This window comes from Labeo rohita, chromosome 9, assembly GCF_022985175.1.
Source record: "Labeo rohita strain BAU-BD-2019 chromosome 9, IGBB_LRoh.1.0, whole genome shotgun sequence".
Taxonomy (NCBI): Eukaryota; Metazoa; Chordata; class Actinopteri; order Cypriniformes; family Cyprinidae; genus Labeo; species Labeo rohita.
Window position 1 is genome coordinate 14,259,466 of NC_066877.1, and position 15,760 is coordinate 14,275,225.

Here is a 15,760-nt window from a genome sequence, read left to right on the forward strand (position 1 = left end):
AGAAAGTTTCATTAGTCGTATATATGTTGACAAGTTACTTGTATTCGGATTTACAGAAACAAATAGGCCAATCAAAGTTTAGGGATACTTAAATACTGTCTCTACTCTGTCATGGACATGCAAAACATGTATTAATAAATTATTTCTTTAAAACTTGACTCAGTTCCATGAGTTTTTCCACATTAAAATGATGTATAATAACATTCAGTACATTTTCCATGTGTGTAGATGTTTTAATGTCCAGTCCTTTAATTTGAACTCTATTTTTCACAAGTGGTAGCTTTTTTTTTTAAATGAATGGAAACATTCAGTTCATTTAGTTAACATAATTGGAAGTAATGGGAAAGGTAAATTGAAAGAAATCTGGAATGAAGTGTCCAGAAACTAAATGAAGCATACAGCACACTGAGAAGATATCTTGTCATGACTATTGTGCTCATCTAGGGGGACATAAAAGCAGCAGTAGCCTGTCTGAACCTCCTGTATTTTAAGTCTGATGAATTGAATTAAATGGTTTGCAATGTTAAGCGAGGTGTAGATCATTGGTCACACAATAAAAAATCATAATATGTACACAAAAATTAATTATTGTAATTAGGTAGTTATTCAAAGAGCACTACATGTATTGATTTGTTTGTATTTGGGTAATATTTCCAATGATGTTCATAGAGACAAACATCTAAGGGTTTAAATATTGCTGCCCACTTTAGCTGAATGCTTTAGATAATGTGGGCCAGTGGGATTCAGGTAAAGTGGGCCAACCTTTAACCTTCAGTAATTATATGCTAATTCATTCAATACATTGACATTCAATGGTTATTTTATAGGTGACATTTAGAATTTTTTTAGAAAACAGAAATGAACCTGCAATCAGGAATTCAAGTCAGAGATGACTTGAAAGGAAACAGCCAATAGAAAGGAAGTCGAAGTTCAATCTCTGGAGTGAAGAAAGGATGAGAGGAGAAAAAAAGCTTTAAGCTTTAAAACATGGACATATTTACATATTACATATGGTTACCATTTTAAATGTTCCTCTTCATATTTTCTTTAGCCTATTTGTTGTTGCATGTGTTATAGTCACATCTTTAATATACTGTAATGAATACATTTGGTATCAATATTTTGATTTATGAATATTCTGATATTCAGATTTGATTGTCATTTATTGTAATTTAATGTCAACACAACATGTTCTTTTAGCTGTTTGGAATTTCACACATGAGATGTGGATTTATACATGATTTATTTTACTCAATCTGTAGGTTATACATTTTTGTGGTTTGTTGAATTGTTAAATATATTTGTCAGATCATATGTGTCAATAAATCGTGTGTTTTAAATTAAGATGCAGGGTAATTTTTGATAAATAAGGGATGGTCCACTTTACCAAGAAAAAGAAAAGAAATTTGTCTCAAGTACATGACTTAAAAATGTTTATTGGTATATATCTCACAAATAACACTTTATATGAACTGTGTTCAAATTGAAATAGCTGGTCCTTAAAATTAACAAAGAAAAGAAATAAACATCTAGGTATCTAAATTATGCATTTTACAAAAAGTGGCCAACTTTATCAGAGTTCACTCCTACTGAAACCACTTCCCTTTTCAGGAAATTGCTGGACATATATGTTAAACTGCTTAGATCTGGGCCGGGATTTTAACGACTGGAAAACCCCAATAGTATGTTCCTACACAGCCGGAGGCTGCACTTTCAGGACCGCAGTTCCAGTACCGCATTTCTAGGACCCTATTTTTGGTGACAGCGCCATCTAGAGGAGATCTGACTTAAGCATAAAACAAAAACTATTCATTTTTAATATTTCCATCTTATTTTTAATGTTCGAGGCGTGTCAGCAATCTCCATTTAGCCTATTTAGCTGTGCAAAACAGATAATAGTTCTGCTGAATGTTATAAATTAACATTTGTATTCAAATAAAATTATGTTTATTAACGTACTAATAAACAGTAATTTATAGCGCAGTTGTTTTACTGTTTATTGCACTTTATGTGTGTCACACATCAGACGTGAATCGCTGCGGCTAATGAACTGAAGTCTGCAAAAATACAAGTTTTTCTTTACAAGAAAACGGAATTTAACACCAGAATATATATAGAATATACTGAAATAAATTAGGTTAAATATTTCAAACGGGTTACCAATGGGTATGTTAAGGGTTAGGAGTCGGTTAGGACAATAATTAAGTGTATACAATTAAACAACTACATATTACTTTTAAAAAAATAATAATAATATACAGAATTGAATAGCAAGCGCTATTAAATAGTATGAGACGCTAATACCAACATATACAATAAATAAATAAAACAAAATAATGCAAAAAAAACTATAGGGTCCTAGAAATCCTGAAGCTGCAGCCTCCGGTTGTGCAGGAACACCGTTCTCGGAAAACCACGGAGGACGAAATAACGGCAACTAGGTGGTAGCAATGAGCCTCACGGTGTTTGTATGAGCGTCAAGACTAACGAATCAGACAAAACGAACCCGGATGTGCCGCGAAATTTGAAACAAGACTTCAGAGATATTTATATGTCGTTTTCTGACTCTGATTTCTAAAAACACTGAAACTCTGGTAAGATATTTGGGATTTTATACTGAACTGAATGTGTCCAAAACCAGTATCTTCCTTGTTTTTTTTGTTATTGTGATATATTATTGTAACTTACATACTAGCCGGACAGTTCAAAACAGTTACAGCTGATTGTTTATGGATGTAGAAAAGAAAGATTACCAGTAGCGTGCTAGTATATTATAATGTTGACACAATATAAAATAATACAAATAATCAAATATTCTCATATATAACGTTATATCTCATATATCTTCTTACTGTCATTTCAGCCTGTAAAACCGAAGGGACATTTGAGAATGAATCCTTCAGAGCGTTTCTTTGCAAAGCTGCGGAAACTGACTGTTTATTTGGAGACTGAAAGCAACAATCTACTGCATGCAAGTCAGAACCCTCAAGACGAAGATGGTAAATGGCCAGGAATTGTTTATAGTTATTAATAAAATAATCGAGTCATTATTATGCATTCATTGATTGATCGGTGTTATTCAGAGGATGAGGAGAATGGGGCTCAAGCACTGTACCAGCTGCACTCTGAAGTCAGAGCACTTAAGGTATGTGAGTTTAGTTATGGTTCATGATTTCACTTTATTTTTAAATATGAGCTACATTTCATTCAAAATCATGTGCAGCGGCAAGTTCAAGATCAGTTGGCTACACATGATTCAACTGAGATGAGGAACTTCGTAAGAAGATGCTTGGTGTTGAAGCAGAGAACCACAGAAGACATTGACAGACTGAAGAAACACTACGAGAAATATGGCTACAGACCACGAACAGCAAGACAGGGAAAAACAGGTAAATCTTTGATACAGCTGAGAATGCTGGATGTTTATTACATGCTGGTGCTGCCTCTGTTTGGCTGTCGTAATAATTTATTGTCTATAATTGATGATTAAAATAGAATTTTTAGGCTTTGCTACGATTGTTTATTTCAATGGAAATGTTTTTATTTCACTATTCTAGAGATGAGCGGTAGAAAAGAGGCTGAAGAACAAGCAGAGAGAGATTCAGAAAAGCTGGATGCAGCAGAGGAAGATAATGAGATTGGACAAGGCGTTTGTGAAGAGGCTCAGCAGTCTGAGACACCTGAGAAGATGCAACCACCCGTTGACCAGCTGCGGACCCCAAAGCTCTCCGATTTTGGTCTGTCTGCACTCCAGTTTCAAAGAGTGATTGGTGAAGCAGAGCCACCCCACAGTGCTGCTCCTGTCCCAGCTGTGGCTCTGTCACCACCGCCATTTGTCATGAACATGCATCCACCGCAGCCAAAGACGCCCAAGTGCTCACTGCGCATGGAGGAGGATGCTCCGACCCCGCGACTAGAGGACTTTGGCATCTCTGAGTATACCATGTGCTGGAACAATGACTTTACCATGGATTTGTTCAACAAGAAACCACCAAAGAGCAACAGGTATGCTGTTTACTGTGTCTGTGTGTGAATGTCACATCACAAGCATGCTTTGCTTCAGTGAATACTAAAAATGTCACTTTCCAATATTCTTTGTTTTGTTTTTTGTTTTTATGTCACAAAATTCAGTCTAATAAGGTGACTTTAATGCTGCTTACACAAAACAGCATTGTTAAATGTCCATCTTTAGGAGTAAGAGACTTTATTAAGTGAAATGATAATATTTTTGTGATTGGGTGTGATGTAATATAACAGATTTCTTCATGAAAATTCTTTTTCACTCACCAAGGCTGGTGATCAAAGATACACTACCAGTCAAAAGTTTTTGGACAGTAAGATTTTTAATGTTTTTTTTTTGTAAAGAAGTATCTCCTGCTCACCAAGCCTGTATTTATCTAATCCAGAATACAGCAAAAGCAGTAATATTGTGAAATATTTTTATTATTTAAAATAAATGCTTTCTGTTTGAATATATTTTAAAATCTAATCTTATTTATTATATTAAAATCTAATATATTATGTTATCAAAGCAAAATTTTCAGCATCATTACTCCAGTCTTGAAAGTCTCATTATCCTTCAGAAGTCAATATAATAATAATAATAATAATAATAATATGCTGATCTACTGTTCAAGAAACATTTTTTATTACTATTATTATTAGTCGTATTAATTATTATTATTATTCCTTTATTATTATCAATATTTAAAACAGTTGAGTAGTTTTTTTCTTTGATTCTTTGATGAATAGAAAGATCCAAATATCAGCATTTATCTTAAATAAAAGCTTTTGTAACATTATGCACTATACCATTCAAAAGCTAGGAGTCAGTGTAATTTTTTTGATTAGAAATTAATAGTTTTATTAATCAAGGATGCTTTAAATTGATCAATAGTGATGATAACAACATTTCCAATGTTACAAAAGATTTTATTTCAGATAAATGCTGTTCTTCTGAACTTTCTATTTATCAAAGAAACCTAAAAAATACTACTCAGCTGTTTTCAACATAATAATAACAAAATGAATTTCTAATGGATGCTAAAAATTTAGCTTTTAAATCACAGGAATAAATTACATTTTAAAACATTAAAATAGAAAGCAGTTATTTTAAATAGTAAAAATATAGATTTTTTTGTTTGCTGTACTTTGGATCAAATAAATGCAGAATATACTGATTTAGTGCTCAAGAAACATTTTTATTATTATCAGTGTTGATATTTTTGTGGAAACAGTTATCATTTTCAGGACTCTTTGATGGATAGAAAGGTCAAAAGAACAGCATTTATTTGAAACAGAAAAGTTTTGTGACATTTTTAATGTTTTACTGTCACTTTTGGTCATTTTATGCATCCTTGCTGAATAACGGTTTTGAGTTTGAACTTTAATGCGTGTATGTGTCTTTTACAGTGAAAGAACGGAGAATGGTCAGAAACCCTCTCATGTTTTCCCCACTCTGTCTTCTGTGGCTAACAAAAATGTTGGCAATGGTAAATAATATCGACTGTTGTTTTTTTAATATTAAGAACAGTCAGTAACTAGTATGGGGGCATGCTTTTTTTCCTCTCGAAGTTTTCCCCTTTTGATTTGCATGTTTGTGTTTAAATATTTCAGAGAGTCTGGAATCCCCAGAACCTCCTGTGTTTTGCACCCCAGGATTTAAGATTGAGAAACACCGCATCCCATCCTCTCCACCACTGAATGGAAAGAATGATCTTGATTCTCCTCCTCGGCCTAATAACTGCCCTTCTACACCAGAGCTCCCTGCTTTTGAAACGCCTTTCATCAGCAAGCTAATAAAAAAGGTGTGATGTGTTCCTTAACTCAGTTACTAACACGCAAAACTACCACAAGAGACTTGACAAGTATTACATTAAACCATGATCACATATAATACCAGTTGAAAAGTGTAATGGTTTCACTCATTCACTGCAACTACTGTTTTAAAGGATGACCGGCAGGAAGAAAGCGATAGACACAAAGCATCACAGGAGGGCAGCCTTCGCCTACCAGCTCCTTCATTTGATGCTCCAGAGATGCCAAAAGTGCTACGTTATGAGGATGAGGCCATACCAGAGATGCCAACCCTGCAGTCCCTTTTTGGGAATTCTCTTGCTTTTGTAAGTTCATATTTAGATCATTAATATGGTATTGTACCCTAGATTTGATGCTAAAACTTATAAACAAATTGGTGTATATTTTCATTTATGGAGTTGCAATTGATATTTGCCCTTTTCTTCAATTCTGAATAGAAAAATACATCTGGTGATGCTTCTCAGAGGAAGATGGGGGCAGATGTGCTAGACCTGAAGCAGACCCCTGTCCCAATGCATGAAAATGGCTTCAACCAGGATTGGTGCCTTGCAACTCCAAAAGTCAGAATGAAGTTCCCTGTAGAGCCATGCACACCAGAGATGCCCGATATAAGTTCAGTCACTCAGGATATTTTAAAAGTAAGTCGCAATTTTGTAATGATGAAATAGCAATTTTGCAAATTGGACTTTTTTTTTTGTACAGAGAAAAAAAAAAAATTATATATATAAATATATATAAATATAAAATATGGTTATTAAAATATTGTTTTTTTTCCTCTCTTTTAGCTTGTGGCTCAGTGCAAGTCTTAAGCACTTACTACCGGATCTGTGCTGCAGAACATGAAGCCTAGCTTTCAAAAAGTGGAACCAAGAGGAAAACAGCAGATTGTAGTCATAAAGTGATTCTAACAATTTTTTGATTGTAAGTAGGATTTAAACAATCTTAAAAAAAAATAATAAAGGGAATTTAAAAACAATGGCATTGATGGTTATAGTAACCCCTTCTTTAGCTCAGTAGAGAACTTGTCATAGTCCACTTTTTTTTTTTAACTTGAAATATAAAATTTGATCAATCAAAAATGATAACTACTGCACCAATGCAATTCATAAAAACATTTTTTTTTTGTCTGTTATGGACACTACATTTCAAGACTAGTTATCAAAAAAAGGCAAGATCGACAAAATGCTGAAAAGCCAAACATTTGGCTCCATAATGTAAATGTAGGTCATTCTTTTGTAGTTTAGCTGATTTCTATAAACAAACTAAACCATTAACAGGTTAATTCTTATTGTGAACTCTGCTAAAGATTCACAATATTTGCTAAAGATTTCAACATGTGAAGTCAATCAAAAAAAAGTTAATCAAAGTTGTCCTACGACAAGAATGGGTATTGTTTTGGTTTTAGGACAACATTGATGAGAGGTTTTGATCCACTTTAAAAGTTGACGACTCTAGTTTAAAGGTGAGTGCTTTGTTCATACAATGACTGGTTTCTTTTAATTCAAAAAGTCAGTTTATAAATGTTTACAGGAGACAAGATACTGGAAAAAAAAAATTTATTGAACATTTTATGGGAATCACGGTAACAGGACTCAAACTAAAAAAGGTAGACCTGGTATAAAATCCCATAAAGAACATAAAATGTATGAAAAAGAATATCTATATAACTTCCAAACCTCAAGATATGCTCTATGCTGCTGCTGGAGATCTACCTTCCTGCAGAGTTCACTTTCCGACTTGAACCAGCTAATCAAACCTAACTGAGGTTTGCCTGAAAGAACAAGCAGGGTTTGAGCTGAACTCTACAGGAAGGCAGATTTCCAGACATTCTCCCTATTTGTTTAAATGCAGGCAAGTGTTGTTTCAGTAGGGTCTCATGCGTCCTTGGAGAGGTGGTGCACGGTTAGGCGGAGTGATCGCGATGTCAAGGTAATCTCCGATCTGAAAGCGTTGAGACTGAAGCGTCATGGAGTCATCTGCACCTTTGCGTCCCGAAACCGTATTGCCAATCTCTTTAACCCTACAACAAAACCAGATGAGTTATAACAAATGTGACCCTGGACCACAAAACCAGTCTTAAGTAGCACAGGTATATTTGTAGCAAAAGCCAACAATGCATTTTTTTATGCCAAAATCATTAGGATATTAAGGAAAGATCATGTTTCATGAAGATATTTTGTAAATTTCCTACTGTAAATATCAAAACTTAATTTTTGATTAGTAATATGCATTGCTAAGAACCTAATTTGGACAATTTTAAAGGTGATTTTCTCAATAATGCACCCTCTTGTTGTATCTTGGACAAATATTGTCCTAACAAACCATACATCAATGGAAAGGTTATTTATTTCAGCTTTCAGATGATGTATGAATTATTCAAAAAGGCATTCAATATAGATTACCTGTAGATTTGTCGTTTAGGGTCTGGGTAAACTATTGCAAACCCAAAATGTGTGCCTTTTTTTCGAGCTTCCGGATAAACTTCCTTCACCAGGCTTGTCAGTTCCTTCAAAGTAGCATCCATCCTGTAACCAATGCAGATATGATTTAGGATCATACCGTTTATTTCATTTTTAATGCAATGCAAAGTTTCATTCTTACCAGGTGTAAATCTGAAGCTCGCTAGATGGTACGTTCCCCCGGGCAAACTCATCCATGCGATGATGCCTTCCATTGTTGGTGGTGAACACTCTGAGAAGAAGAGGGCATGTCTGTGGGAAACATGCAGAATTTAGTAACACCCTCTTTCGAAACACAATCAACAGACACACAGGCAAATATGTACACAACGTCTTAAATACTGATATTTCAAATGAAGTGAAATGTGTTTGCTAATAGCCAACAATACCTTGTATGGGTAAAAATGATCATTTTTTCTTTTATGCCAAAAATCATTAGGATATTAAGTAAAGATCATGTTCCATGAAGATATTTTGTAAACTTCCTACCGAAAATATATTACTATCAAATATGAAACTTAATTTTTGATATTAATAATATGCATTGCTAAGAACTTCATTTAGATAACTTTAAAAGGCGATTTTTTTGCACCCTCAGATCTTAGATTTTCAAACATTGTCCTACCTTAACAAACCATACATCAATGGAAAGCTTATTTATTCAGCTTTCAGATGATGTATAAAACCCTTATGACTGTTTTTTGTGGTCCAGGGTCACATATATCAGATATTTAGTTTAATTTAATATATAACTTGGTGTTTTTAATTTCTTTATTTTATGCTGCAAACCAAATTAATAATTTACAGTTTGTAGTATACTATGTTGCAACCAGACATTTTATTATCCCATAATAGTAGTACAATATGCTGTAAGCCTAAATTTTGACTAGTTAGATTTACAAATTAGCTTAGCATGCAAAACGCGTCGACTGTGCACGAATATTTGCGTAACTGAGGAGCAGAAGTAACCCAAAACAAACCTTTTCTCTGTCCACTGGCTTTTCTGGTTCTTTTTTGATTTCCTCTTGTGTGACCCTTGATTCTACAGCCATTTTAATCCCGTATTGTAAGTAAACAACTGATGAATCGCTGTTCACAACGCCTGTTAATGAGCGATCGCGGCGCGGTGAGATGATATCACCACAGCGCGCCAATCACAGCCAACCGATGACGGCCAGCGAAATGACGACACACTGGCGTCGCCTACTCTACCCCCACCGCCATTTTGGGAGTCAGATTGTAAATATTACTAGGGAAGAAAAGCAAATACGTCCACAATTTCGGTGGCCTTAATATGGTTCACACGTGCGTAGTGGCCGGTTGTCGGAACAGGAGGACTCCTGGGACCACATTGTCCTTCTACAGGTTTCCACGCGACCCGGAGCGGAAGCAGCGCTGGATTGCTGCTGTGAATCGTGAAGGGTGGGTGCCAAACGAGGGCAGTAGACTCTGCAGCACTCACTTCATTTCGGGTATGTTTAAATCAGATTTCATGGATTTTGCATGTTGTTGGTGTAGGAAGAATATTTAAAAAGCAATGCTCATCTCTGGGCTGAATGTGTACATCTCTAATACAGTGGGGGAACACATTTTCTTTTGTAACGCCCCTTTCTGGTGTACCATAACGGGGATGCATGTTAACTTCATCGTTATGATACACTTTGGGGGTTGGGTTAAATGTAAATTTGCACAATTTGCCCTTGAGATTTACTTTTTAGCGTTGCTCACTTAGGGGTCACACCTGTGATCCTCCGCATTCAAAACAGAGCGAAGACAATAAACGCAACATTTTTAATGCAATGAATGTACTATAATTTGTTTCAAAAAATTTTATTCTTTAATATTTTCTATTTTGAGAGGATTTAATGGTACTGGACAGTACTTACCTCTAAACTATGCACTGTTTATGTCTATATAAAAATACAACCATTAAGAAAAAAATCATATTTTTAATTAATACAGAAATGAAGTTGAAATTGAACAAAGGGATCATGATATGGATTTTATTTTATTTTAATTATTATTATTATTATTTTTATTTTATTTTTTTATTTTAAAATAGGTTTACTCATAACGTTAATACTATAATGTTTTTTTTTCTTTTCACAAAAAACAAATAGATATGTGGGAAAATTATTATTTTGAACCCTCATTCTGACCCTCTGTCTAAAATGAGCTGTTTTAAGGGGCGGGTCCTTTAGTAATTGCCACTGTTATGATTGGCTAAGGTCACTGTATAGGAAACAGAATCAACGCCCCTTTGATATTCCATTTGAGTGTTTTGACAATATGATCAAAATATAAGTCATTTCCAGATGAAACATTATGAAATCATTTACTTACCGTGTGTGATGCAGCTGCAGTCAGATATAGTACTGCTTTATCTTTCAACAAATGTTTCTTTGTAAACTCTCCATGACACTGTGTCTCGTTTACAAAACGAAACACTCCGGACATTCCTCTGACATGATCCGGGATGCTGTGAAAAATAAATTATCCACTTGTTCCTTACGTTGGGATTATTCTGATGTCTGTACAAAGATGCAAATGAGCTGTTTAAACCAAAAGCGTCAAGGCAAAGGCTCTTTTGCTCCATTTGTCCTATTCACAACAGATTCAAGCACGTGGACTGTGTCAGAAAGCAGACGCGCATCTGTATACTGTATCCAGTGTAGACAATATAGTGGCAGTGACTGTAATTTCTGTTTGCTTTTGACGCGACACGACACTTGCATTCAGCGTAGGGTCAAGCCAATAAGTAACTGAATGCCAGTGGGCAGGGTCTATGATGTTTATTGCACCTCTGATCCAAATAAGCTGTTTTTGGAGCTTGATTAAATAAATGCTTTGTTTATAATGAGGAGGATGTTTTAAGCTATGAAACATGCAGGATGTTTTAATGTACAAAGACCCCTTATATGCCAAAAGATCAAGGCAATTTTGATTTCTCAGGTCATGAACCCTTAAAAATCCAACACATGGAAAGCAGATTGATGCAATTTGGTTGGAGAAATAAAAAAAAAACATATGTAATACCATGATGTAACCACTAGATGTCTAGATAAATATATATAGGGCTGTGTATTCCGTAGTTGCTTAGAGCAGTATTTCCAGACATAATTACTTATTTATTAGCTTTTGCCATGCAATTTATATATAGACGTCGAAGAAACTTTATCATGTCTGATTGCTTTTCATTTTCATGTATTTTTTGACAGTGAAAATCGCAAGTGTGTCGCTTTGCTGTTACTTTTTTGCATTCTGATAAAGGAATAAATGTATTCTTGTTGTGTTTACAGGAAAACAAGTGAAAAATCCTAGATCCCCAGACTATGTTCCTTCCGTTTTCACTTCAGCGCCACTGTCGCCAAATATGAAGGAGGCAAGTGCCTGTGAAATGTATGATAAACAAGAGGCACAAGTGGAAGCAGCCAATGCTTTGCTCTTCCTGCAAGGACAAGGACGTTTTTTGGAGGACCACGGCCAGACTATAAGTCAAGAAGAGCCAGAAAGTATTTCCTCTTCACCAAGCAGTTGTGATGAAGAGGATATTAAGACTGAAGATGATGTCGAGAAGGAAATCTCACTGACAAGTGTAGAACAAATGGGAAGCCCGGTCAAAAACATTCCCCCTGACTATGAATCCAGTCTTGAGGCTCTTAAGAAAGAGAACATGGAGCTGAGGGAATCGCTAGAAAAGATGTCCCTCACTGAGGCGTCGTTCAGAAACGATCCGGAAAAGGTTCGCTTCTATACGGGGTTGCCGAACTACTTTGTTTTTGAGACTGTAATGTTGCTTCTCATGCCACATATGAAAGGAGACAAAAATGCAAAACTTTCAAAATTCCAGCAACTGCTGTTGACGCTAATGCGACTCAGGCTCGATCTTAAAAACCAAGACTTGGCCTATCGTTTTGGGGTCAAGGTTGCCACCGTGACCAGGACCGTCCATCGGATTATTAATGTAATGTTCACCACACTCGTGCCCACTGCTGTTTTTTGGCCATCCAGAGCGGAGCTCAGAAAAAACCTACCTGCAGCTTTACGTTGCACGTACCCAGACTGTGCCGTGATCATTGACTGCTTTAGGGTGTCTCTGGAAAAAGCTCTCAATGTGGATGTGAATCAAGAGGTTGCATCTACAGCATTGACTGTGCCAGCTCAGGCCACGGTGAATGAGCTTAAATATGTAATAGGTGTCGCTCCTCAAGGTGTGGTCACGTTTGTCTCGAGGGGATCACCGGGGCACGTCAGTGACAAAAATCTTGTTGAGAGTTCAGGCCTCCTTTGTAAACTTCTGCCTGGTGATGTTGTGCTGGCTGAGCATGACTTTGACATTGAGGGGTTAGTGGCGGCTCGCAAAGCCGAACTCAAAATCACTAGTAGTGGACAGGATGGAGAAAATTTCTCGCTGGTTGGCACACTTTCAGATAAAGCGAGTGTTCATAAGCATGTTGGGAAGGTAATAGACATGGTCAAGAGGAGATATTCTATGTTGACCGGACCAGTGGAGAGTCCCTTTACGCTCGTAGACCGCACTTCCAATGTGAGCACTTTCGATAAGATAGTGCAGGTTGCTTGTGCCTTGAATAACCTGTGTATTTCTGCTGCACCCCTGGAATGAGCGCTCATATTTGCCACACTTGTACATTGGCTGAATGCACCTTTATTGTTTCCCTGTTTTAACAGAAGACTTTTGTTTGCTTCTGTCGTTAAAAGAGGGATCTGACCCTTTCTAAGAACACTTATGCAAGGCCTAGTTTATACCAAACATATTCATCAGGCACAGTTCACTGGACAATCTTCTCGCTAGTCTTTTTAAATAAGGAACTTCCTTAGTCTCTAGGCTGACTTTGTTGATGCTTTGGTTTGATAGAGACATTCCTTCCATAGTTTACCTTTAATTTAGTATTGTCGAGAGCGGAGCCTGTATGCTGAGCATTTAAAATATTCAAGGCACTAAAGCAAGCATCTAGGTCGGAGACTGTTTTATTTTGACATTAGCTGCCCTTACGTTCCAGTGCCTTTGTCCTTGTGATGCCTATGCCATTTTTTTGCTTCTATATAGATTTACACTATATTTTTACATTAATCCAGCAGTACTTTGTTCTTAACTTCTGACGTTGCTTTGTCACTCTACCGTGTAATGTGTAAGTCTCACATAATTACAGTTTAGTTATTTGCACTGCTACGTGATCATTGTTGTGTTAAATTAACATATAGCAACATATAACTTGATATATTCACTCCATTGCACATGTTTCAGTACTGTATCCCTCACTATCACTTAACTGTGTGTTCCATTTATCTGTGTTATTGTTTGTGAAGGCGATGATGCTTGTTGAATTTTCCATTGTACTCATGCGTCCTATGTGAAAAGTTCACCAACACGACTGTAATCTAATGTAGCACCCTGTTGTATAACATGTATGAAAATGTCTCCATAAAATTTTGAGTACTTGTAATTGAAATGGTATTTTGTTACTTTTCAGCTTCTTTATTCTTATGATTTTTTCTTTATTCCATAAAAACAAGAAGTTATGACATTCTGTACTCCATCTAAAATTGTTCTAAACAGCATTTTACTTATTTTATCATTATGATGCACCCATACTAGCTAGTTAGTTGCTTAATATACTATTTATTATTTTTATATTAATTAGTCCATGGAAAATGTATTTATACTTTAACATTTTTTTTGTCATGCCGCAGCAGCCTTTAAAATAAACAAAAGTATGGAAGCCCGTTTCTGCCATAAATAAAAAAGGTAAAAATTGCGACTTTTTATCTTACAATTCTGACTTCTTTTTCTCGCAGTTCTAACTTTTTCTCAGAATACTTAAATTATAATGTTACAATTGCAAATGTAAAGTCAATTCTGAGAAATAAAGTCTGAATTGTGAGATATAAACTCACTGAGAACAGTCTTTTTTTCCCCTGCAGAACTAGACTTTATAACTTGCAATTGCGAGTTTATCTCACAATTCTAAGAAAAAAGTCAGACTTACAAAGAAAAAGTAAGAATTGTGACTTTATCTTGCAGTTCTGACTTTATTTCTCACAATTGTGAGTTTATATCATGCAGTCTGAGAAAAAAGTCAGAATTGTGACTTTATATTTTGCGATTCCGACTTTGTTTCTAAGAATTGTGAATTTGTTTCTGAAAATTGCAAGTTTATATCACAATTCTGGGAAAAAAGGTCAGAACTGCAAGATACAAACTCACAATTGCGAGAAAAAAGTCTGAATTGTGACTCTGTAGCTTGCAATTTTGACTTTGTTTCTCAGAATTGGATCATTATTTCTCAGAATTGCGTTTATTTCTGAAAATAAATGAGTTTAAATAAAATAAATGAGTTTATATCTAAGTTGTGAAAAAAAATTGTGTGGAAAAAGTCAGAATTTTGAGAAACTAACTCACTATTGTGAGAAAAAAAGTCAGAATTGTGAAGTAAAAGTAAGAATTGAGTTTTTATCTTGCAATTCTGACTTTTTTTCTCAGAATTGTGATATAAACTTGCAATTTTAAGAAGCAAACTTGCAATTCTGAGGAAAAAAAAGTTTTTTATCTTGCAATTCTGACTTTATTTCTCACAATTGTGAGATTATATCATGCAATTCTGAGGAAAAAAGTCAGAATTGTGACTATATCTCACAATTTTGAATTTATTTCTCAGAATTGCAACTATTTTTCAGAATTTAAAGTTTTTTTCTGAAAATTGTTTATCTCTCCCAATTCTGAAAAAAAAAAGTTCAGAATTGCAAGTTGCAATTCTGACTTTATTTCTTGCAATCTGGTGAGTATATATCGCAATTCTGACTTTACAACTTGCAACTGTGACCTCATATCTGGCAATTCTTACTTTATAACTCGCAGATGTGACTTTATTTCTTGCAATTCTGATTATAACTTGCAACTGTGACCTCATATCTGGCAATTCTGACTTTATAACTCGCAGATGTGACTTTATTTCTGAAAACTGTGAGGGAAAAAAAGTCAGAACTTTGAGATAAAAAGTAACAATTACCTTTTTTCTTTTCTTTTATTTTTTTTTACATTTTTTATTCAGTGCCTGAAACAGGCTTCCATACAAAAGGGTATGCAAAAGATATAGAAAAACTACTAATAATAACATCAAATATATGTGTTCTCATATATTATATACATTTTAGCAGAACATTCTGATGTTGATGAAATATATGTGTCATAATATGTCAGTTATACAGTTCCTGTTTTACCATCATTCATCAGAACATGTCAGATCTTGTAAGCAGAGTGTTTTGTCTCTGCGTTTTTGTTTGTTGTGGCTGGTTTAATCATGTGTGATATTTCTGTGATTTCCTTTAGGACTTGAGACTAAAAGATCTGATTGATTAAAGAACACAGCGCAACAACCTGATTAATGAGGAGCCCAGTGAAGAATCTGAAAACAAGTGCATTTAAAAATACTATAATAACATCTTTATTAATAATGACTTGTAAT

The 15,760-nt window shown here is 35.1% G+C and overlaps 3 protein-coding genes across 3 annotated transcripts; 2 read left to right on the forward strand and 1 right to left on the reverse strand.

Annotated features, from left to right (window-relative positions):
• Window positions 1–2,435: 2,435 nt before the first annotated feature.
• On the forward strand, window positions 2,436–6,788 carry ska3 (spindle and kinetochore associated complex subunit 3). Its single transcript, XM_051119557.1, has 10 exons — window positions 2,436–2,594; window positions 2,864–2,999; window positions 3,084–3,145; window positions 3,224–3,389; window positions 3,558–4,005; window positions 5,413–5,492; window positions 5,617–5,807; window positions 5,952–6,122; window positions 6,255–6,455; window positions 6,603–6,788. The coding sequence occupies exons 2-10, from the start codon at window positions 2,891–2,893 to the stop codon at window positions 6,624–6,626; spliced, it is 1,452 nt and encodes a 483-aa protein (XP_050975514.1). The 5' UTR covers window positions 2,436–2,594; window positions 2,864–2,890; the 3' UTR covers window positions 6,627–6,788.
• Window positions 6,789–7,356: 568 nt separating this feature from the next.
• Window positions 7,357–9,424, reverse strand: sap18 (Sin3A-associated protein). Its single transcript, XM_051118696.1, has 4 exons — window positions 9,257–9,424; window positions 8,419–8,528; window positions 8,220–8,342; window positions 7,357–7,837 (listed from the first exon to the last, which is right to left on the reverse strand). The coding sequence occupies exons 1-4, from the start codon at window positions 9,326–9,328 to the stop codon at window positions 7,681–7,683; spliced, it is 462 nt and encodes a 153-aa protein (XP_050974653.1). The 5' UTR covers window positions 9,329–9,424; the 3' UTR covers window positions 7,357–7,680.
• Window positions 9,425–9,471: 47 nt separating this feature from the next.
• On the forward strand, window positions 9,472–13,468 carry LOC127170595 (uncharacterized). The gene is made up of 2 exons (XM_051118695.1): window positions 9,472–9,748; window positions 11,576–13,468. The coding sequence occupies exons 1-2, from the start codon at window positions 9,571–9,573 to the stop codon at window positions 12,898–12,900; spliced, it is 1,503 nt and encodes a 500-aa protein (XP_050974652.1). The 5' UTR covers window positions 9,472–9,570; the 3' UTR covers window positions 12,901–13,468.
• The last annotated feature ends 2,292 nt before the right edge of the window (window positions 13,469–15,760 follow it).

What these genes read in the sequence shown, in the direction of transcription:
- sap18 (XM_051118696.1), bottom strand. Translation starts at nt 9,328, where the DNA reads ATGGCTGTAGAATCAAGGGTCACACAAGAGGAAATCAAAAAAGAACCA. An exon ending in GAGCTTCAGATTTACACCTG is followed by an intron (nt 8,343 to 8,418) that starts GTAAGAATGAAA and finishes CATTGGTTACAG; the next exon opens with GATGGATGCTACTTTGAAGG. An exon ending in CCTAAACGACAAATCTACAG is followed by an intron (nt 7,838 to 8,219) that starts GTAATCTATATT and finishes GTTTTGTTGTAG; the next exon opens with GGTTAAAGAGATTGGCAATA.
- ska3 (XM_051119557.1), top strand. Translation starts at nt 2,891, where the DNA reads ATGAATCCTTCAGAGCGTTTCTTTGCAAAGCTGCGGAAACTGACTGTT. An exon ending in TCAGCAAGCTAATAAAAAAG is followed by an intron (nt 5,808 to 5,951) that starts GTGTGATGTGTT and finishes ACTGTTTTAAAG; the next exon opens with GATGACCGGCAGGAAGAAAG. An exon ending in TCACTCAGGATATTTTAAAA is followed by an intron (nt 6,456 to 6,602) that starts GTAAGTCGCAAT and finishes CCTCTCTTTTAG; the next exon opens with CTTGTGGCTCAGTGCAAGTC.
- LOC127170595 (XM_051118695.1), top strand. Translation starts at nt 9,571, where the DNA reads ATGGTTCACACGTGCGTAGTGGCCGGTTGTCGGAACAGGAGGACTCCT. An exon ending in CAGCACTCACTTCATTTCGG is followed by an intron (nt 9,749 to 11,575) that starts GTATGTTTAAAT and finishes TTGTGTTTACAG; the next exon opens with GAAAACAAGTGAAAAATCCT.